This window comes from Protopterus annectens, chromosome 11.part0, assembly GCF_019279795.1.
Source record: "Protopterus annectens isolate FY-2018-M chromosome 11.part0, PAN1.0, whole genome shotgun sequence".
NCBI classification, from domain to species: domain Eukaryota; kingdom Metazoa; phylum Chordata; order Ceratodontiformes; family Protopteridae; genus Protopterus; species Protopterus annectens.
The window spans coordinates 84,777,079-84,799,910 of NC_056745.1; the positions used below are offsets into that span (position 1 = coordinate 84,777,079).

Consider the following 22,832-nt stretch of genomic DNA (forward strand, 5'->3'; position numbering starts at 1 on the left):
CAATATCCTTGGAGAGGAATGGACAGCTCAACCTTTCTGCAGTGGACTTAAAAATCCAGCTGGAGCTAAAGAGACTTGGGTTGGAGGCCAGGTGCGTGGAATTAGAAGTAAATGAGAGACTGTGATGTTTGCAGGCTGAGGAGAATGAGAAACTGTTACGTCTGCAAGCTGAGGAACAAGAGAAGCAGAGGCAGCATGAGAAGGAGATGCTGACTCTTTGCCAGAGTCATGGCGGTAATGGGGAAGGGAGTAACTAAAGGTCAGTAAATTTCTTCCACAGTTTAAAGAGGGGTATACTTTTGATAATTTCATTCACATGTTTGAGAGGGCATGTAAACAGTATGAATTTGACCAAGGGCTCTAGGTATGCTTCCTGACCCCCTTACTCCATGGTAAAGCTGTAACTGTTCTGTCCAAAATGTCTTACATTGCATATTTTGATTATACTGCTGTAAAGAATGTCTTTTAGAACTGCTTAAGCTAACACCTGAAACATATAGGAAAAAGTTTTGTGAGTATAGATGCAAGGCAGATGAAAGTGTGTGTATATGTTGCTGAACTGAGCACTTATTTCCATAGGTGGGTGAGTGGATGTCAGGTCACCACTTTTGAAGGGCTGGCAGACCTTTTGGTGAGGGAACAAGCCCTTAGAACGTTGCCTGAGGACATGAGGATCTGGTTTGCTGATAGACAATGTGCTACTTCAGATGAGTTGGGGTAGGAGGGAGACCTATACCTAGCAAGCAGGGCAGCCCTGCAGAGGAAGGGAACCCCCAGTACTGCTCATGGGTCTAAACAAACCCATGATGGGCAGCATAAACTGCCCCAACAGAATCTGCCAGTAGCAGGGGAAGCCACTAGTCCAGGTACACGTCCAGGAGCTAGGGTGAAATGTTTGGAATGTAACCAGTGGGGCCATGTGGCATACAGATGTCCACAGAGGCAAGGTGGGGAACCAAAGGTGAGGGAGCCAGTAAGTGGGAAAGACAAAATGCCAGTAGTAGGTTGTCTTGAGACAACAGGGGTACTAAACTACCATCTTGCAGATGTCCTGAGAGGGAAGGATTTGGATGAGGCAGTACCATGTGTTTTTGCAGTTACACGCGGTCAAGCTAGGAGACAAGCATGTAGGTCTGGTAGCCTGGGAGAGACCCAGACAGACCGCATACTTGCAGCAAGGACTGGTGAGGTTGTTGCTTCAGGGAGGAAGCTATGCAGTAGCAGTGAGACTGAATGCGAGCCACAGGTGCTTGGGGTACTGATGGTCCCTTGGACAGAGTGACTGCAAAGGTAGAGGTAAGTAGTAGTACCCAGGCTGACAGTGAGGCACCACTGTCAGAGGATGCCAGACTTCCTGTGGAAGGGTTACAAGGAGAGAGTTGAGACAAGCTCAGCTCTCAGACCCTACATTGTAAGGCCTGAGGCAGGTAGCTAGGGAGGCACCTGATTCTCAAGGAAAGGGGGAATCTGTATACTGGGAAAAAGGGTTACTATACAGAGAGTGGACCCCTGAGGGAGGGCTAGAAGGTGAGAGAGTACTGCAGTTGGTAGTGCCTAGAGCTTATCATCTGGCACTTCTAGCCATAGCCCATGATATTCCCCTTGCAGGTCTTATGGGCATAAAACACACAAAGAGGCATAGTATGCAGAACTTCTACTGGCCCAAAATTTCCAGAGATGTAACAGGGTACTGCAGGACCTGTGAGCAGTGCCAAAAGGTAGGCAAGGCAGGAGACAAGGTGAGAGCTCCTTTGATGCCTTTGCCTGTGATTGAGGAGCCATTTCAGAGGGTAGCTGTAGATATTTTGGGTCCTCTGAGTACCCCAAGTTGCACTGGGAAAAAGTATGGCCTAGTGGTAGTGGATTATGCTACAAGATACCCTGAGGCAGTGGCTTTGTCCTCCATTGAGGCAGAGAAGGTGGCAAATGCTTTGTTAGACATTTTCAGCAGGGTAGGTTTCCCAAAATAAATAGTGACTGACCGAGTTGCCACTTTCATGTCAGACCTGCTGGCTTGTCTGTGGAAGTCCTGTGGGGTGAAGCACATGAAGACCATCCCCTACCATCCCCACACTAATGGTCTTGTTGAGAGGTTAAACTCTACAATCAAGTCCATGCTACAGGCATTTGCAGATCAATTTAAGAGGGAGTGGGACAAATATTTGCCCCATCTGTTTGCTTACAGAGGGGTTCCCCAGGAATCCACAGGATTTTCACCATTTGAGTTACTGCATGGGCATAGGGTGAGGGAACCTCTAGATTTAATTCAAGGTGAGTGGGAAGGTGAGAGCAAGTCTCACAAGGAGTCTGTTGTGGTATACATCCTAAACCTCAGGACAAGGCTCAGGAAACTCATGGGCTTGGCCCAGGACAACCTGGCAGAAGCCCAACAACAGAAAAAGGTGTGGTATAACAGGAATGCTTGAGCTAGAGAGTATGCTGTGGGGCAGCAGGTAATGGTTCTCATTCCTGTCAGACACAACAAATTGCAGGCAGCTTGGGAGGGACCCTACAAGGTGGTAAGAAAGGTGAGTGATGTTAACTACATGGTGGAACTGCTAAGCAGATGGCAAGGGCACAAATTGTACCATGTTAACATGATGAAACCTTACCATGACAGGGAGGCCCTTGTGCTGAGTATTTGCAGTGGATTGCAGGAGGAGTCTGAGGGAAATCTGGGGACTGATCTCCTCAGTGAGGCTTGGGCTGACACCTCAGTGGAAGGGGTAGTAATGTCCCAGCAGCTATCTCCTACCCAGGTTCGAGAAATCCGAGCAGTGTTGCAGGAATTTGGGGACATGTTCACTGGGAAACCAGGGTGCACCCACCTAGTGCAGCACCAGGTGGATACAGAACCCCAAAGGCCTATTAGGTAGGCCCCGTATAGGGTGCCTGAGATAGTCAGACAGACCCTGAGGGAGGAAGTACAGGAGATGTTGGAACTAGGGGTGATTCAAGAGTCCAACAGTCCCTGGGCCTCACCAGTGGTGCTGGTGCCAAAGAAGGATGGCAGCACCAGGTTCTGTGTGGACCACAGGAAATTAAATAGTCACACAGAGTCGGATACTTATCCCATACCTAGGACAGATGAGGCCCTAGAGCAGCTGGGTGGAGCTAAGTATCTTACAACCACTGATCTTACCAAGGGTTACTGGCAGGTGCCCTTGACTCCTAGTGCTAGAGAGAAGTCAGTCTTTGTGACTCCTTTTGGCTTGTATGAGTTCAAAGATGCCCTTTGGGATGAAGAATGCCCCAGAAACTTTCCAGAGTCTGGTAGATCATATCCTAGCAGGAGCAGGAGGGTTTGCCCTTGCTTACCTAGATGATATTGCCATCTACAGCCATTCCTGGCCAGAGCACCTTCAGCATGTCAGGGAGGTGCTGGACTGACTACAGAGGGCAGGGCTGACCATTAAGCCGAGCAAATGTCAGGTGGGTATAGCAGAGGTCTCCTACCTAGGACATAGAATGGGGAGTTGTATGATAAGGCTAGAACCTGCCAAAGTGGAAGCTATTCAGGCATGGCCTGCACCTGTTACTAAAAAGCAGGGGAGGGCATTTTTAGGGACAGCAGGGTACTACAGAAAGTTCGTCCCCAGTTATAGTACCATAGCTGCTCCCCTCACAGACCTGACAAGGAAGAACAGGCCAGATAAGGTAGTGTGGACCCTAGCATGTGAGCAGGTGTTCCAGAAGCTTAAAGAAGCTTTGGGAGGACCCCTTGTGTTAGCCAGTCCAGATTACAGCAAAGAATTTGTTGTGGCGGTGGATGCTTCAAACCATTGGGTGGGGGCTGTACTTAGCCAGATTTCTTCAGAGGGAGAAGAGCACCCAGTGGTTTATCTCAGTCATAGGCTCCAACCGAGGGAGGTGCTATGCAGCTGTAGAAAAGGAATGTCTAGCCATAGTGCGACTACTGCAGAAACTCCAGCCTTATCTGTATGGAAGGAAATTCACTGTTATGACAGATCACAACCCCCTAACATGGTTAAACAGAGCCAGCCAGCCAGCAAAATGCCAAGTTGCTAAAATGGAGCCTAGAGTTGTAAGCATATGAAATGTCAGTGCAGCACCACAGTGGGGTTAGCAATGCCAGTGCAGATGGGCTGTCAAGATAGGGAATGGGGTGAGGTACACTCAGACCTAACCCACTCAAGCGGTATTTCTCAAGGGTCACTTGAAAAACTAGCTTGATTTCTCTGGGGGGGGTGTGAAGACTGGTAGAGATGGGTGAAGGCTGCCAGCCTAGCCAGATAGAATTGTGCAGATAATTCTATCATTTGTAAATATGAATGTTGAACTTAAAACAATGTGGCAACATTGCCATCTGCTGTAAAGAAAGCTAAGTCGAGCATTCCTTGTTGGTCCTTTGAAATTAAAATTATTTCATCACTGCCTTTGATGTTTTACAAGTCGGCTCCCATCCGGCTAGATGAAGGCTTCCTGCCTATTGTTTTAAGGCTAAAGTTAATGACCAGAATTTACATGTGGAATGTCCTTTATTGCTCTAAGTGTAAAATAATGTAAATGCAGTTTCTGTCATCCTGGGAACACCAGGAAAGTGTAAGAGATGATCTAATGTTTTGTCAGAACTGCAGTTTCAATTTAAACAGCGAGAACCAGAGATTATTAAGCATTTTTGTCTGACTTTCCAACTCACAGCACTGCCCGTTGCTCTATGTAAGTAAGTTATTTTAGAAGTGTGTTTTCTTGTAGATAGTCTGATATTTCTAGCTTCTAGCTAAGTGTTTTTCTGTGATGTCAGAACTGTACTACTGATTTATTTTAAGTATTTCTGTGTGATCTCTGAACTTGACTGTGTAGTAGAAAGTATTGTTTTGTGGTTTTAATTATTTATTATTAAATATTTTAAAACCTTTTAACTGTGGCTGGTTTTGTGTAGAGATACGTTAAGCTCTGGAGTACATAGCATGTATATAAGGATCATGTACCAGGTCACTCTAATAAGCCTTGAGACTGTTTCGTCATACTATCAATTGGATAATGATATTGCACAGTAATAATTGGACACCCTTTTAAGGGCCTTTGAGTAGCTGATAATTATTAGCTAGGTGGTGGCAGGGTACTACCATATAGCCTGGGTAAAAGGGGCACAGCTGGAGAACCTGTGCCAGCCTTCACCAGAAATGTCTGTGTGGTTGTGTAAACTCTTATCTCAAAGTGTGTGTGTGTGTGTGTGTGTGTGTGTGTGTGTGTGTGTGTGTGTGTGTGTGTGTGTGTGTGTGTGTGTGTGTGTTTCAGCTACTTGGGCAGGGACATGAAGCAGTGGTTGGACAGAGAGGGTGCTGGAGATTTAAGCTTGACCAGCTAGGCTGAGATCTGGACCCCATAGCTGTGCCAGTGGGAAGTCTTATTGGGGACCTGGGGAGCGACCAGCCCCGGACTGACTGTGATCTCGGTGTGCTCTTAAGGGAAGTTGCACTTTACTGTTTGTATTTGTTATCCTTTACTCATATATGAGACGCCCTCTCTGGTGTTAGTGGTGAGGATTGAGGCTCCTTGATTGCTGGGCCAGGGCACAGGCATCACAGTACCTAACCTAACAAATGTTTGGAGTGTTTGGCCTTGGATACTGTGGATGTGGTGGGGTGCATAATGGGGTGCCACAATCTTAATCTCTAGTTCTACCCAGAAATGTCTCTCCTTGTGTGAGGATTCTTGGAGATGAGCTCACAGGTGCAATTGGGAGGCATAGATTGCCTAGTCTGAAGTCAGGTTGTAAATTATTTATTATACAATGACTGGCCCTAAATATTCAAAAACAAGCACGAAGATTGGCCAGCCCAACCAGCATGCCCGTTGTAAATCCAAGAATATACTAATGGAAAAAGGTCCGATCACCCGGACTATTTCCATTAGTATATCCCCTGATTTTTCTTTTTTTTTCTTGTTCAGAGGTAGCAACAGAGAAAGGAAGATCTCCTTTGCTTTAATCTCGGTATGTTAAACAAGTTTAACATAGCGAGATAGCTTTAAAAATGCAATGGAGATCTTCCTTTCTCCATTGTTTTTTTTTTAAAGATATCTCGCTATGTTAAACTCATTTACCATAGTGAGATATTTAAAAAAGCAATGGAGATGTTCCTTTCTCCATTGCTACCACTGAACAGCACTGATATACTGTGTAAGCATGGGAACATGACCCTTATGCATGTGCAGTAAATCAGAAATGCCCCAGGATACCTGTGGAAGGGTAGCACAGAGTCATTATACAATGACATGGTTTAAGAAAAGTATTTTTTGTTAAATGATGTCATTGTATAATAGCAATAACCCATGACTGGGTGTAGGCAATACTGGAATTACCCATGGTTGCCTTTATTTGGTCACTCGGGCTTAGTCCTGACCAAACCACACCAACCATGGGTAAATCCAGCACTGCCCACACCCATCTGTGGGTTATTGCTTAATTATTCTACTACTATACTAGCCATAGTTTGTTTAAAATGAACATAATGTTCAAACATAAGCTGCTTATAAGTGTACTTTATACTAGAGCACCTTGTCAGTCTTCAGACCTGAGGTTGTTTGTTTCCCATGCTTAAGTCAAGAGATATGCTGAGCTGTCAGATGATCACCACTTGTGGTGAGTTGAATCAAACAGTAAGTGTCATGGCTGATCAGACCCAGAAAGTCCGAATGCATGTTGAGAGCATGTTGGGAACACCTTAAAACTGTTACTATCTGGAATGAGATCAACCCCCACCTCCACAACAGTTTCTTACATTTATATTTGAGGAAATCAAAGAAGTAGAATCCAAATGGACCCTGTTCAGATCCTTAGCAGTTAAGGAGGCAGCAAAGAGCTGCCACCAAAATGCTGTTGGTGACTGCCATGGTGGTAAACCTGGCATGTGTGGAGGAGTTTGACAAAGCCACACAGAATGACTTTAAGAAGAGTCCAAAGAGTTATGGCCACATCATCTGGCAGCTTAGAAGCTCATAAGAATGGGATATTGTCCAAGCCTTTCTCAGCTAGAATGGATAAATGTTGGCATCAAGTAGTGACAATATCAGGAGGTAATAGAAAATGCTTCAGGAAATCCAGAACCCAGTCCAGTGGATATATCCTCTTTTGAAGAGGGAATGTCAGAAGCAATTGCTAGGACTGAGTCCATGTCTGTAGATGAGATCACTGCAGCATTTACATCTTTCTGCACCGAGAAGGTGGTTTGGAAAGTCACAGTACTGAAAGGGAGACTTCATCTGATAGCTGAACCTCTGAATCAGAGGGAGCTGCAAAGGACCTATCCATGAAGAGGAATCCTGGAGCACCTCTTCATCATTTCATAGGTGATGGAGGCATTATGGAGGGGTTATGGGACCTTACTCATATGGTCTACATGTGTTTTGTGTACCCTTAGAAGTAAATGAAGTTGTACAATGTAATACCTTGTGGAGTTGATATAGCAGTCTAGTGTCCCAGTGTCACTTTTACATGCCATTTGGTGCCTGTAATTGAAAAGGATAGAGTTGTGTCTGCATTCTAGGCATTCATTTGTATACATTCAAAGCGGGTGTAGGACTCCAGGAAGAGTATGCCATAGCTCCCTTCCTCTTTTTAATTATCAGTGGATAGACAGTAGGGCTCAGCCAAGATGTGGACACTACCCAGGGCTCAGCCAAGGTGTGGACACTGCCCAGGGCTCAGCCAAGGTGTGGACACTGCCCAGGGCTCAGCCAAGGTGTGGACACTGCCCAGTTTGGGGACATGAAGGTGGCTTTTTGTTATTTGTAAATGATTTTGTCCTATTCACCTCAGGTAACTGATCTCCAGTGTACACTCCAGTGATTCACTGTCTTGTGTGAAGTATACAAAATAAAAATCAGCACCTTTAAATCACAGGTCATGGCTCTCTTCCAAAACAGAGTGGATTACCTTCTGCAAGTGAAGGGTGGAGGAGCTTACTTTGGTGGAGGAGTTTAAGTACCTTGAAGTCTTGTTCGACAGAGAGAATGGGGAGCCTGACTAATGGACAGATGCAGTGGAGGCAATACTTTAGGCATTGTGCCAAAGTGTGATGATGAGGCAGGTGTTTAGTCATAAGACAAAGCTTGCAATTTACTAGTCATTCTATAACCCCATCCTTGCTTATGATCAAACCAAACTTGTGCATACAGCAAATATATAAGAAAAGTAAGTTACACCCGTTAGTCTTTTTATATGGGGAGTTTTGCCCATGCACCACCTTTGTAGGGGCTTCAGCTTCATACCCTCTTACTTTATTTTCTAACTCTATGGTTGCCCAAGCTTCATGGCAGTAGCTAAAATGACTCATAGTTAAGTCTCTGTCCATGTAATTCATATGCTCTTACGTTGTATTACAAGAGTGTATGAATTTGGATAAATGTACATGAAAGTGTCATTCTGCTGTGAAGCTGAGGTCAGAAAATGCTGTTTGATCAGCTCTGTTTTCAATGACTGACTGACTTCCATATTTTCAATGTTTATCTTAAAGTAATACTTAAATGACAAGCCGTAACTTCTTCACAATACAGCCTTGTGGTACTAACTCCTATTTACCAATTCTGTTACTAAGCATACCTTTCTATTATGGGGTTCTACCTTTTATATTAGTAAAAGAATTGTGCTTTGACATTTATAGTAAAATGAAAACATTTTCATCATAGCACTACATTTGTAATAGCATAGATTGTTTCCGTATGCAGCCCAGGCAGTGAGTATTCATTTTGTATTTTATTTTACTCTGCGAGTTATACTTCTTGGATAAAAAGGCACATAAGTTACAGGAAAAAGGTTTACAAGAGAAGATCAGTCCAGTAATGGAGCTATGCTAAGATTAGTTACTGATAACACATCCACTATGCTTGTTTTATACAGAGCATGGCACGAAGCAAGCATTTACATTTTTTTAATCACAAGCTTTAGGCTGAATCCGGACACCTCCATTCCCCATCATTTGGGATGAGCTCCTGAAGATGCCACTGTAATTAGCTGATTCAGATTAAGGGGTATACATTTTGACCACCAATGCTCTTCTTTGCCTTATGTAGGGTGCCCCAGCAAGGCAACACATACACTCTCCTATGCATGTTATCCTAACGTATTGCGAGAGAGAGTGAGAAAGTGTGTGTGTGTGTGTGTGTATGTATATATATATATATATATATATATATATATATATATATATATATATGTACACACACACGTACACACACACACAAACAAAGGAGCACACCACAGCAACCATTTTGTCTTCACCAGTTTGTAATTTGACTCTCCTCCCAGGATGAGAGAGCAGAATATCAGTTGTTGCATCTTACATGGTACACCTCCCTTTCTGTCTCTCTAACACAGAGAAATACTTATCAGCTTTTAATTGTTATTACAGCAAAACTGATGCCTGGAATGTAAAGTTCACGCATGTGAAGTGTCATGGTAGCTACATGAAGTTCTGTGTTTAAAAATACAAGTCTATACCTTCATGCTCCGATGTTAAATGTGAAAAATATATGAACTATCAAAAAAGGCACAAGTGCCCAGTCTCTGCTTTGTTAAGTTTTAAAATTGTGGGCTCTGTTTTGTGAAGTTCATGGTTGCATAAGCTGTAAGGTAGCTCTTTTTCAAAAGATGCTTCACCCTTTTGCCAGTGTTGGTGTTGCAGATAAGTTCAGAGCCAAATGTATTTATTTTATGCTGTTTTTTTTCTAAAATGCAGTGATGTAAGATTTCATCAGGTAATGCTTTTAAAACAGATTTAACATCTTATTTTAGCTACATGAAAGATGACGTGGACTCCTTGGCAGTTGCAAAGGTAATTATTTACTCTCTACGTTTAACTTTAGTTGATGCAACTCAGAAATTATTAACATGGTGAGCCCAGTTAATGACACATAAAGATCTAGTATATTTTGTCTTTTTCTGGAAGTTATTTAGTTTCTGATTCATTTTAAATAATTACAAACATACTACCATTACGAACAATTACAAATTCAGGAAAAAGTGCAACTAAAATAGTTCAAACAATAAGCAAGTACTTGAATTCTTTATATCCAGTGTGAATGTTAATTAGCTGCATTCCAAGGCTGTTATACACTTCTTCATTAAACTATAAATATCCAGTTAATGGTGACAGTTGATCAATGTACACTATAAACATGCATCTAATTAAACCTTCATTTCACCAAGCTCAAAGTTTGTATCTCCCCAAAATCTTGGGGCTGATTCTGTTAGGGTAGGAGTTTGATTTATACCACCATCTATAAAAAAAACCCCTCAGTTGACCTTGGTTTTGTTAAAAACAAAAATATTACATTTTTAATTCTGATGCTTGATGGCCATAAAAATATCTACCAGATCTGACCCTTCCAACACTTTACTAATCACCTCTCTTGATTGACGGCATCATCCCTCGTACTATTTACTGTTTTATGCCCCTCAGCCAAATATTTAATCCTGTCACAAGCTGCTCCTCCATATAGTTCACAATGCTCACTAACCTTATGTTGGAGACACTTCCAGTAAAATATGTTCAGTGGGTTATTTGATAAAGTCACTGTTAATGATTCATAGCTATTTTGTAGTGAACATTTTAAGATATTAGATCTATGAAGAACAAAGGGCAAGAAAGACTCAAAGGGCAACTATACACAAACAAAACTCTTGATCTTCTCTGTGGTATTGTCTTCGCAGCACCCTAAGTGGTCATTTTCTATTTCACTAGACCCCAAAATGGTCTGATGGCAGCTGCCATGGTGCATGATTTGTTTTGTGGTCAAGGTTTTCATCTCTCTGATGTAAGGGTATGTACACTGCTGGTGTCTCACGACTTATAACAGAACTACTTTGTAGACTGTCATCTGGCAAACGCATCAGTTTGTCTCTTTCAATTGCAACCTTCACCTTTTTTTTTTTTGTATCCAGACTCCGCATGGTGCCCATCAAGTTCTTCCCTCCCAGCTTCTGCTGTATGGAGTTTTTCATTCTCCATGGGCAAGAGCACTTCATTCTGAAGGGCAAGAATCAAGCTAGCTGGGTGGGGGGGGGGGCTATCATTTGTGTTTGGGAAACAATTTTTTTTTCATTAAGTTGTACCCTCCCCTGCAGATCTACTTTACAACCTTGCAGTTTCATAACTTTGAACTGCAAATGGTCAAGACCATAAGATTGAAGCTTGGAAACTTCAAAATGGTAATAAAAAAATAAAAACAAATACATTTTTTTTACTTTTTTGCAGGGGGCAAGCCCCCTGCACACCACGCCCCTTGCTAAATTAATATACCAATGCTGAGATCGCACTACAGTGAGGAAAATGGTACATTTCCCGTTCCGTACTGTACGGTGATCGCCATTCAAAATGTTCGAAGTTTCAAAACTTCGATCTTATGGTCTCGACCATTTCCAGTTCAAAGTTTTGAAACTTCGAGCTTGTGAAGGGAATCCTTCCCTGCACATGCACAGTCAAGGACAAGAGGTGCACCTTCAATGGGCCCTTTCTGTGCTGGCGTTTCAATCACAGAATGTGTGGATGAATGCTGCCTTCCTCTCTCATTAAGAAGAGGCGAGCAGGCTCGACCTTGCCATTCCTCTCCTCCCTCATGCTACGTACAACAGGTGCCCACACCACCAAATGGACTTAGATTACCTGGGGTCATAGTTAGGGTTTTATCACTCTGTGCCAGTGGGGATAGCTGTCCTTTGATTTTTCTTAGCAGTCATCTGTTGTATATCAATTTAAGTTGCATTTGAGTGTTAGACTCGAAAGAGTAGTTTATCTTATGGGTTCATAGGTGTGTACTAGGCCTATGGCCCTGGACCCTTTACAAGCCTAGTCCATAGGATTACTCTGGCATCGTGCCACCCAACCTCAGTTCCCAGTGCTTGTGTCGACTAGAGCCACTGGAGTGATCCTTGGGGTGAATTTTCTATTTCCCATCCACTCATCAAGATTTCTCTTGAAGAGGGCCAGTGAGGTGCTCTGTTTGACATGTATGGGAAGTCTATTTCATAGCATGGGCAGTCTCTGGGTTATGAACCTGTCCCACCAGCATGTTCTGTTGATTGTGGTAATGAGGTTGAGGTCTCTGGAGAGTGTGGTGTGGAGGGATTGGGATTTCTTTATATGTAGCATTTCTAACAGAGCTGGGTCAGACATGGCTTTGTAACTCAAGCAGATATCGCCTCTAAGTAGTTTTTGTTTAAATTTAGAATTGCAGTTTCAAGCCATATGTTCTAGCCGAGATATAAATCATCTATAATTAATAACACATATACACACACACACACACACACACACACACACACACACACACACACACACACACACACAAAAGATTTGTTCCAGTCAATACTTTGCATAAAACCATTTTGTTGACCCTGCAGCTATACTCAGTGACCTGCCTGATGGCTTTGTTTTACTAAAGTCATAAATGTAACTACCCCCTTGTGTGTTGCATAATGTCATATATTAAGTGACAAATATAAGGAGAAAACAACATGATATTTCAAGTAAAGTGACACTGCTGTGTAGACAGATGTCTTCAGGCAAAACTTCAAAATAAGAAGGAATACTACTTACATATCTTTATGTAGCATTCTTGGGGTAGGATTAAAGGGAAGGAAAAGCACTCTGTGTTGAGGAACAAACTTGACATATCGTTAATCCCACAATGAATAATTCAAGGTAATGAAATAAAACAATTAAAACTATAACAGAATATTGACCAAACCACTGTAGTATGCATTTAAGAGATGCAGAAGTCATCTTAAACCTTCACAGAATGCTGGTAAGCCATAATCATAAGAGCATGTGCATTTCTGAGGTTAATACGTAAATCTGGATTATAAAAGATTCAGATTCAGTAAAATAGTATGATGTTAAATGTGTAATAGCTGCAGGACCTGGGAGACTGGAGTAATGTGACACAGACTTAAGTATTGTTACAGGAAGGCAGAAGCTAATGTATGTGAGAAAAGAGAAAAATGCGGGAAAAAGTGACAGCACAAGAGTGAGGTTTAGAAATGATATCATGTAGTCCTTCCCCCAAAGAAAAGGTGGTGTGACAGTAGAACTTCTTACCTATCTAACCCACATCTCACCATATTACCAGCAATCATTAGACATGTAGTAATAATCAGTTAAAATATGGAGCACCTGTCTCAGCAAAGTCCCAAACAGTAAATAACAGCTCAAAAGCTGCAAGGAGTCATCCGGGGAGGTCAGCTAACACAGGGGTAGTTAAGTGCCCCATTAGGCTCTATAAAAGAACATTTAGACTTGTCGAGAAAAAGTATGACATTCTTTCTGAGACTGCAGTAGTACTTACTCAAATGTCTTTTGAAACCTTGTGTTAATTCCAATAAAGATAAACTGAAAAAAGTTTGAAGCCTCAAAAAAGATAGTACTTGAGTGAGATTTTAAATGAAAAAATGCCTGCTTTTTAAGCCACGTTTATGCTTTTGTATTTGCAGCGTCACAAATTGTGAAGTATATTTTGTCAAATTACTTCATAGACAGCTTTGCAAAATCACAGTGATTATATTGGCATCATCATTCAAGCTGTCTTAATAGGCAAATGTTTATTGCAAGCTATTTTATTAATTGATCTGTTAAGGTCCAGATGTTCTCATAAATGCAGCACAGTGTGTTCAAATACTTAAAGTACACAAGAAGCAACAAAGTGAGATATACTGGGTCCGTCAGCCCAGTCACATTCAATATTTCTTCCACAACCCAAAGATGTGAAAGTAGAGGAAATTGTAAGACTGCCTGCTAATGATAAATACACAGGTTGTAACCAGATATAAAATCAGAATGACAGCATCATCCGGATTTATGCTAATCACCTCACTAACTGTGATGTACTACATACCCTCAACACATTATAGTATCAGGAAAAATTGAATCACAGTGAGCTAAATTAAGAAGTGAAGTTTCTAGACCTGGAGACGGGCTCAGTGAAGAAAAGCCATTATTTTTATGTAACTAGTCACTTTGTGCTACTATAATATGCAGTAACCAGGAAACAAAACACTCACGTCCAACACCAAGAACAGGGAAGCCAAATCACACAGCTTTAGTGAACATAAAAGTAAATTAATACAACTTAGCGCTTTTGTCTTTAAAATGCAAATACTTTTACTTTTGCATTCATTAAAGCTACATGACTTCAGTTAGTTTTCAGATCCCTGTTTGGTTTTTGAACTCTAATATCCATTAATATCTCCATAGTTGTTCTATCTGCACTTATTAAAGGCCACACTAGCCTCTATTCATTATTATCACACAATTACTATGTTTGCAGACGTATCTAGTTAGTACCCATTGCTGTATACTTATGGCCCCAGGATGTGCCTATTTCCATCATCACACAATTACTATGTTTGCAAACGTATCTAGTTAGTACCCATTGCTGTATACTTATGGCCCCAGGATGTGCCTATTTCCACAATCAAGACGATTCTTGATTTTGTCACACACATTGGCTTGTGTACGATGTTGCTCGGACAGCTCAGCACTGCTTCTAGAAACTCAAATATGCATCCAGTGACACTTCATTGTGATGGCCGTTTGACATCCTATGAATCGCAAAAAGTCATGGTGTTGTTAATCACAACAAATCATGGGGGCTGGTCAGCTGAAGTGAATAATGCCTTATAGAGAGGATGTGTTCCTTGCAGAAGTGAGTGATGTCTCACTCATTCTGTGCATTGTATGTCCATCCCCTAGGTGTTTATGAAGACATGGCAGGGGAAAAAAGTAAGTACATTGAAGTTTCAGTTCAACAAAAGAGAACTTTCTATATTTCTGAAGAAGGGAAAGACATGCTATGTTCTTGTAGAAAACAGAATTATTTCCATAGATACTGCTGCAGTAGCCTTAACTATTATGGGTTATATCTTGCCAAGGATATAAACATCGGACAGCTTCCAGAGTTTCGGGGCACCTTTCATGGGGCAAAACAAGTTGAGCTGACTAAAATACAAGTTTGTCACAAAGCCCTTCAGAGCTTTCCTGCTGCCGAAGAGTACGCTCCTCTGAGGCTTTCGATGCTTGACAGTCAGTTTGTGTTTTCCTTTGGTGGGCAGATAACTTCCCTTTGGGGAAACAAATCCATTTTCTTATATTTATTGATGTTTTTTTACTTTCCTCTTCATTAAAGTTATTTTAAAGTTAGGAGTGTTGTGTTTTAACAGACTGTCTCAAGACTGTAATGTACTTTTAAATGTTTTTTCTGTCAGTTTTATAGTATAAACTGATAACATATTTTCTGTGGAGAAATTATGTTTAACTTTCCATGGTGGTGCTACTATAGTCTTTAAAAGTGCCTTTACTGTGTTTTTCTGTCAAAAAAGTATATTTTATGGACTGATAATTTTACTGCCATTTGCTGCTTGTCTTCCACAGGAAAGAGGCACCATATTCAGCTTGACCGTTGAAGAGATTGTCAGTCTCATGTTTGGTTCTTCTTCCATTCACAAAGAGAAAAAGTTAAGCAAACAGCCTTTGTCACTACAAAAGGCTAGCAATTTGCTTCAGCCGCAGGTGGGTGACTCTGCTGTGACCATTTGTTGTACCTCAGCCCACTCACCTCTTACCTGGAATCCCTCTGGTGTAGCACCTACAGCCACTATGAACCGAGGGTCTGTCATGTCTTCTGCAGCTGTTGGGATCCCCTCAGTGGGCAAGGGAGACCCACTCTTGTCGGTTCTAGGAGAGGGAACAGGGAAGGTTTCCCTATCATGTCATAATTCTGTGCCCATTCCTGGAGATGCAGCGGCTCCCATTAGTAACATGGTTGGCCCCATTTTTTCCCTGTCAAAACGGAACAGAAAACCAAACATTTATCAGCTCCCCCTCAAATTTCTTTGATTAGGAGTAGTTTACTGGGACTGGCTCAGGGTTTAACTCAGGCTTTTGATCCTTCTTGTCGAGTAGTTTCTGGTAAAAGAAAGAGGAATGCCTTTTTTCCCTAAAAAGATTCAAGACTCTGAATCTGAACAGGAAGTTGCAGGGATGAATTCAAGGTTTTGTCCTCAGATTTCTGATTCAGGCTCAGAGAAGAACTCAGTTTCTGGTTCTTCATGTGGGATTACTCATTCTCTGAGACTACTGCTAGAATGTCCCATTGTTTTCAGTGGGAGAACGCTGAGGTTTCGCAGTCCCTCAGAAAATACTATGATGTGTTAACGGAAGGATTTTCCATAAGCTAGACGCATTCCTCCAGTCCTGTCTGCTTTAGAGGATGTGTGTCTTACTACCTGCAATTTTCCTGATAGGATGTATAAAGTTCCTCAGTCTTTTAAATGTTTATATACTATTCCCAAACCTGACCCAGCAGCTATAGCCTTAGATGATTCCACTGCTGCTAACCCAATTAGTTAATTCCAGCCCTACTCTTTCTAATAAGGATGAGAAAATTATTGATATGTATAGGATAAATTGTATACTTTAGCAACTTTGATTTTCAGAATTTTAAATTGTTGTAGTCATATGTTAAAGTCTTTTCTGACATAATGTGAAATTATGAAGAATATTTTATCAACAGTTTCTTGTTGTGAAGAAAATACTGCATTAAATAACTTAGTTTCTTCTGTTGCGTAGGTCACTACTCATTGTCTGCGGTGTGTGTATGACTGTTGATACTTCTTCCAGGGCTATGGCCACTGGTACTGATTTAAGGAGGTTTTCTTGGCTGCATTCTCAGAACTTCCCAGATGATTTAAAAATGAGATTTTAAATTCTCCCTTGGATAGAGATTTAATGTTTGTCTCCTCTGCTGCAAAGGTGATAAAAAAGTGTGACGAAAGGGGTAAGCTGATCCAGGGAATCTCTAAAATGTTTCAGTCCTCCTTTTTCAAATTGCCAAAGGAATTTTCTTTCTCCTCATTCACTTTTGGAAAAAAAAAAAGAATAAACAGTCTCAACAGAATTCATGTAAACGGACATTTAAGAAGAAATGGCAAGGGGGTCCAAAAAAGAAGTCTCAAACCTTCAAAACCAAGGACAGACCAATAGGTCTGAATGACTATTTAAGAGACCTTGTGACCACCCCCCCCCCCCCGGCCTCTTTTCTCTTCCATAAAATTTGAGCCTCCATTTGTCTCTTTGGCAGCAGATTGCTTCAGACAATTGAGTTCTGAACATCATTCAACAGGGTTAGAGATGGCAATGCGAGAAAATTCCTCTTTCTAAGGAGTCATTCCTCATCCTGCAGATAAGACTCTTTTTTTTCCACCTGTTCCTCATCACATGGTGTCCCGAGGAGTGGTAGAACCAGTTCCTCTTTCCCAGGTGGGGAGGGGGTTTTATTCAAAGATACCCTATGTGTCAAAGAAAGAAAATGCTTGAAGACCAGTTCTGGATCCATCTTAAATCTATTTATGATGGTCCCCAAATTCAAAATTATGTCACTTCACGTTTCTTAGTAACTCTAGACTTAAAAGATGCTTATCACTTACCTATTCATCCAGACTTCAGTTGTTTCTTAAGGTTTTGTGTGCCTGGAGCACATTATCAGTTTTCTGCCTTTCCTTTGGAATATCTACTGCACTAAGAGGGTTTTTGCAAGCAACATGGTATCCACATTTTTCAATATTTAGATAACTTGCTTATCTTTGCAGTCTTTTTGAAAATGTCAGGAGTCTCTGTCTTGGGTGAGGGATCTCTTACACAAGCTGGGATTCCAAGAGAACATTCAAAAGTCTTTGTTGATTCCCCCAGTCAGGATTGTATTCCTGGGATGTCAACTAGACACAAACAAAGAAACCCTAAAAAAGCCGGACATGCAGAGCAAGATAAAAATCTCCACAGCTTATTTCAAATCTACAAAGCTTTCAAGCAACAGCTCTTCATCAGTGTGTATATAAAACAACTAATAAAACCCGGTTTAAATATAACCCCCTTCTCTGACACAGCCAATAAGAGTATGCAAACAATTAACATCAGAAAACATCTTAAAGCAATATCTACTAGTTATTCATAGTAATTTCAGATTCATTTCTTTTAATTTCAAGACAGGTTTTATGCTAACAGATGTGTTGAGACACCCCAGTTCTCTTACACAGGAGAAAATAGATCTTTATCTAGATCTATTTCTAAGGTTTTCCATTCGTCTTCAGTCATTGTGAGTGAATACCTCAGTATTCTGGGTCTCATGGCATCTATGAGTCTCATGATACCTCTGGCAAGACGTCAAGAAAGATACAGTGGTATCTGAAATCTCTTTAGTCTCAGCATCAATACCCTTTATCTTTTCAAATCCCAGTACTAGAGTTTGTCAGAATATAATTTTTTTGTGCTGATGGCAGATATCCTTAAATCCAGGTTTCCGCTCCTAGTTCTAAAGCAGTCAGTCACCACAGACACTTTGGACTTTGCTTGGGAAGCAGTTTCAGGAAGGATAAAAGTGCAGGGGATGTGGGACACCAAGGACAGATGCAAGCACATAAATATCAAGGAGATGCTTGCCCTGATTGAGGCACTCAACTCTCTGCATGATCTTTGGTCCCCAGGACCTCTTCAAGTGGTTACAGAAAATGCCACAGTCATGTTATACATCAACAAGCAAGGGGAAACCAGGTCATATCCCCCTTTGCAGACTAGCCATGTTAGTTTGGAATATAGCTTCATAGCACAGTCTCACTCTAAAAGCAACTTATATTCCATCAGAGCAAAACTGAGTGTCAGACAAGCTGAGCAGGACCAGGCAGACCCTCATAAATATAAACTAGATGGGGGGGGGGGGGCTTCCAAGATTCGATCCATCTGTGGACAGTTCCTCAAACAGACTTCTTTGCCTCCTCTCTGAACAATAAACTGGCAAAATTCTGTTCTAGGACTCCATGCAAGGAGGCCTGAAAGACAGATGCCTTTTCTTTTCTATGGATAGGAATGGTCCTGTATGCCTTTCCACCCTTTCCAGCAACATACATTGTACTTCTGTAGATTCAGATGGAATCCCCCCCCCCCAAGATCATTGTGGGGACTCCCTTCTTTCCCAGGCATCTGTGGTTCTCCCTTCTTTTGGAAATGGCCAGGGGAAATTATGACAAGCTTCCTCACAGAATGGATATACTCACACAAGAACAGGGGTGTTTGATGCACCCTGATATCAGTCATCTTCTATCAACTGCCTGGATGATAGGGTCTTAATTCCTTTTAGGCACTTGTTTTCTGAGGACATGCAGCAGGTACTAATGGGGGCAAGAAAACTTGCAACTAGAAAATCAAATATTAGCAAATGGAAAATGTTTTCTAGTTGGTGCCAACAACATAACTAGTACCCATTCAGTGCTAGTTGTTCTCTGGTTTTACAATACAGTAAACTCTCAGTTAATCGACACCCATGGGGATTGGTAGATGCAGGATAACAGTAGTTTCTGGTTGCCTGAGAGTTACTATTAAACATACGCCTGACTAATACTGTACCCTATACTATTTGTTTGGTTTGACTTGTTCTCAGGTTTGGGGAGAGGGGGAATTTATTCCTATCTTCCTTTTTAAAACTCTAAATCTCTAAAAAGTAAGGTATGTTTCTGTGGAGGGAAAACAGGAAGTGCAACACATGAAAATTGTACCATATTTCTTCGATATTTTCTTACTGGTTGCTTGAGTTCTGGTTAACTAAGAGTTTATTGTATTTGTGTGAGTTACTATCCTAACACCTTTCTTATTCCTCTATCAAAGTTAATTTATCAGCCATTTCAGCATGTCTACAGATGGATCCTCCTATTTCAATGCAGTCTCATGTCAAAATGTTCTTGAAAGGGGTTTTGCAGAAGTGGCCTCCAAGTAAACTGGTGGTCCCCCTCTTTGATCTTAATTTTGTGTTAAAGACGTGAACACTTGCTCCATTTGAAGCAGCTAATCTGGCTGACTTGAGGGTCTTAACCCCTGTAAGAAGGCTATTTCAGTTGCAAGCTCTTTTGGTGAGTCAACACTCCTTCATTTTCCTTGGGGACGTTTTTTTTAGCTCTAATTCTCCTTTTTAGTACTTTCTACAGGTTTGACAACCTCAAAACTAGCTGCAGTATTTAGCAGGGATGTGAGGAGTGCAGGGGAGAAATAATTTGAACATGCCTCTCAAATGCTGTGATTTAGGCCTTCAGATTTAACCCTTGTTCCTCCTGCCCTTACTGATTTTCTTCATAAGGTCAGCTCTGTTTTATGGGTACATGCCTTATTAAACAAACTAAATTTATACAAAAAAGATTCCCTAGTAATATAGGGTTTTGTTTCTCAAGACTTTCTGTTCCAAACAAAGTAAGAAAGTGCTTCTCTTTCTGACCCTTTGCGATTATTTTTAAAGTTCAGTGCTGGAGCTGCTGGGTCCGATTCCGCTTATTTCAGTGCTATGACTTTTAATGCTCAGAGGTTGACAGGTATGACTATAAAGAGTGCATTGAGACAATGTTGCCATATTTTGTCATACTTGTGAATTTCTGTTTCTATTCTACAAATACAATTTGATTAAATGGTCTGATGAAGTGTATGGCGTTTGCACGAAAGCACTTACCTTTTCAATAAATGGTTATTGTATTTATTTCTCGGCAGAGTTATATTTTGTTTTGTTTTGATTTACCTGACCTTTATGCACTTGGTCCATCTGCTTTTTTACATTTTGATTAACTATTTTATTGAACTGTCACTAGATCAGCTTTTCGTTGCACCGACACCTCACTTTGGAATGCTTTTCCAGATAACATCACTGAACTCTGAGCTCCTCAGGGCTTTTAAAGTTTGACAGGGTCACTTTGACCTTATTTTTTACTGATCCACGTTAAGATTATTACAATTCTCTTATTTTGAATTGTAATGTTGCACTTGGATAGGTATCTGGCTAAACTCTAAAGTTATTGTTTCAATACTGGATAGGTAATTTCAAACTTGCTTCCCCTCTTTTTCTCCAGTGATTGATCTCTTCTTATCATAGATGTTATTTAATTGTCATTTTGCCCTTAGAATCTGGTCTTATTATACACTGTCACATCATATACAGTTAGAGATATGAAAGCCCAGACTTACCTGAACTACACTTATCGTTTCTTTTTGTTCCTTAATCATATCTTTTATTACATCTGATTGTCGATTTCCGGCTCTTTCTCTGTGCTGACTGTGACACCATTCCATGTGTAATGTTATACAAGAGCTCCCCTCTATGCCCAAGTTTAGTATTAATTATTTGTTCTCTGTCAGAACACCTTTTGCTATTGCTATCATGTTAATGGTATTTCTTTCCTTGTCCTTGTAACTGCGGTCCTACTCCTTGTTACCATTTTTCATTTTCTGAGTATATTCCATGTATTTATATAGTTTTGTACATGGTATAATTTGTCTTCAAAGGCCATCTTAAGTGGATAAATGTTGGAATTTTAATATAGGCACAAACGTCTGGCATTCGCTAGTTCCTGTACTTGGGGGGGAGGGGTCCTGTTGATACACACCGTGACATCACAAACCCGAACTAGTATGGTATGACATGCCCCTTTAAGCTCCATTTCTTTTCTGCTACTTGTACAACTTGAACCTGTGTCCTAACGTACATCACAGAATAATTTCTCATGCCAGGTGCCTAACAATGCAATCCTTCTCTTCTGCACTGGCAGTTGCCAGGATGCCCACCAGCACTATACCTTTCAGAAGGGGTTCATAGGTTGGTACTAGGCTATCAGACCTAGGGCCTATACAAGCCTAGCCATACAATTCCCCAGATATTCCTTCCCACAATATTTACTTCCCTAGGCCCCTGTCTAGCAGGGCGACTGACGTGATCCCTGGGGTGAATTTCCCATCTCCTAGCCAATCATCAAGGTTCCTTTTGAAGAGGGCCAAGGAGGTACTCTGCTTGACATGTATGGGCAGTCTCTGGGTCAGGGACCTATTCCTCCAGCATGTTTTGGTCATTGTGATGACAAGGTTTAGATCCCTGGAGTGTGTGGCTCTGAGGGATTGGGATTTCTTTAAGTGGAGCACAACAGTTCAGGGTTTGACATGGCCTTGTATGTTAAGTAGAGATCGCCTCTGAGTAGACGATATGCCACAAAGTATAGCTGGAGTTTTTTTTAGACGGTCAGCAAAGGGCATCTGCTTTAGGCCTGTGATTCTTTTAGTGAGGTATTTCTGTGGTCTTTCCAGCTGTTGCAGATGTCTTGTGAGGTACATACCAAATGGGGCATTGTACTCTATAATGGGTCTAATAAGGGATGAGTACAGTGGGATAATGACCTCCTTTTTTCTGGATGAAAATCCCTCAGTGAGGAGGTGTGCCACATAGAAGGATTTCTTGACTGTTGTGGCAATGTGGTTATTGAAGGTGAGACCACTGTCCACCTGTGTCCCTAAGTCTCTCATCACACTTTCAGTGATTAGTGTACTGCCAACTATGTGGTAATTCATGGGTACATAGTTTTTCCCAAAGGGGATAACTATATATTTCTTGGCATTAAGCTTGAGCCCATGGCTTTGGCACCAAGCATCTGTATTTGTAAGGCCCTTTTGTAGAATATCCACATCATTTGGGGATTCAATAATAGCTCCCAGTTTGCAGTCATCTGCAAACTTTATTAGCCAGAGTCCCTTAGTGTTGGCCTGTACTTCAGAGAAGTAGATGCCAAACAAGAGCGGTCCTAGGACTGAACCCTGAGGTACTACACTTGTCTGGAGCTGGATTTGGAGTCGGCTACTTTTACAGTCTGGGTTCTGTCAGTAAGCCAGTTGGCAACCCATCAAGTGATGTAGGGATTTATGCCCAGCTTAGTAACTTTATCTATGATTCCAGAATGGGGGATGGTGTTGAAGGCCTTAGTGAGGTCCAGATAGGCTGTGTGGACACGCCCTACCCTCATCCAC

The 22,832-nt window shown here is 41.5% G+C and overlaps 1 protein-coding gene across 3 annotated transcripts in view; it reads left to right on the forward strand.

The window, feature by feature from the left end:
- Nucleotides 1-22,832, forward strand: part of SLC13A4 (solute carrier family 13 member 4) — a 378,128-nt gene that overhangs the window by 163,546 nt on the left and 191,750 nt on the right. For all 3 annotated transcript variants that reach the window (XM_044087466.1, XM_044087465.1, XM_044087467.1), the window contains exon 6: nucleotides 9,758-9,797. In XM_044087466.1, the coding sequence (XP_043943401.1) occupies nucleotides 9,758-9,797 (40 nt within the window). The remainder of the gene's footprint in view (nucleotides 1-9,757; nucleotides 9,798-22,832) is intronic.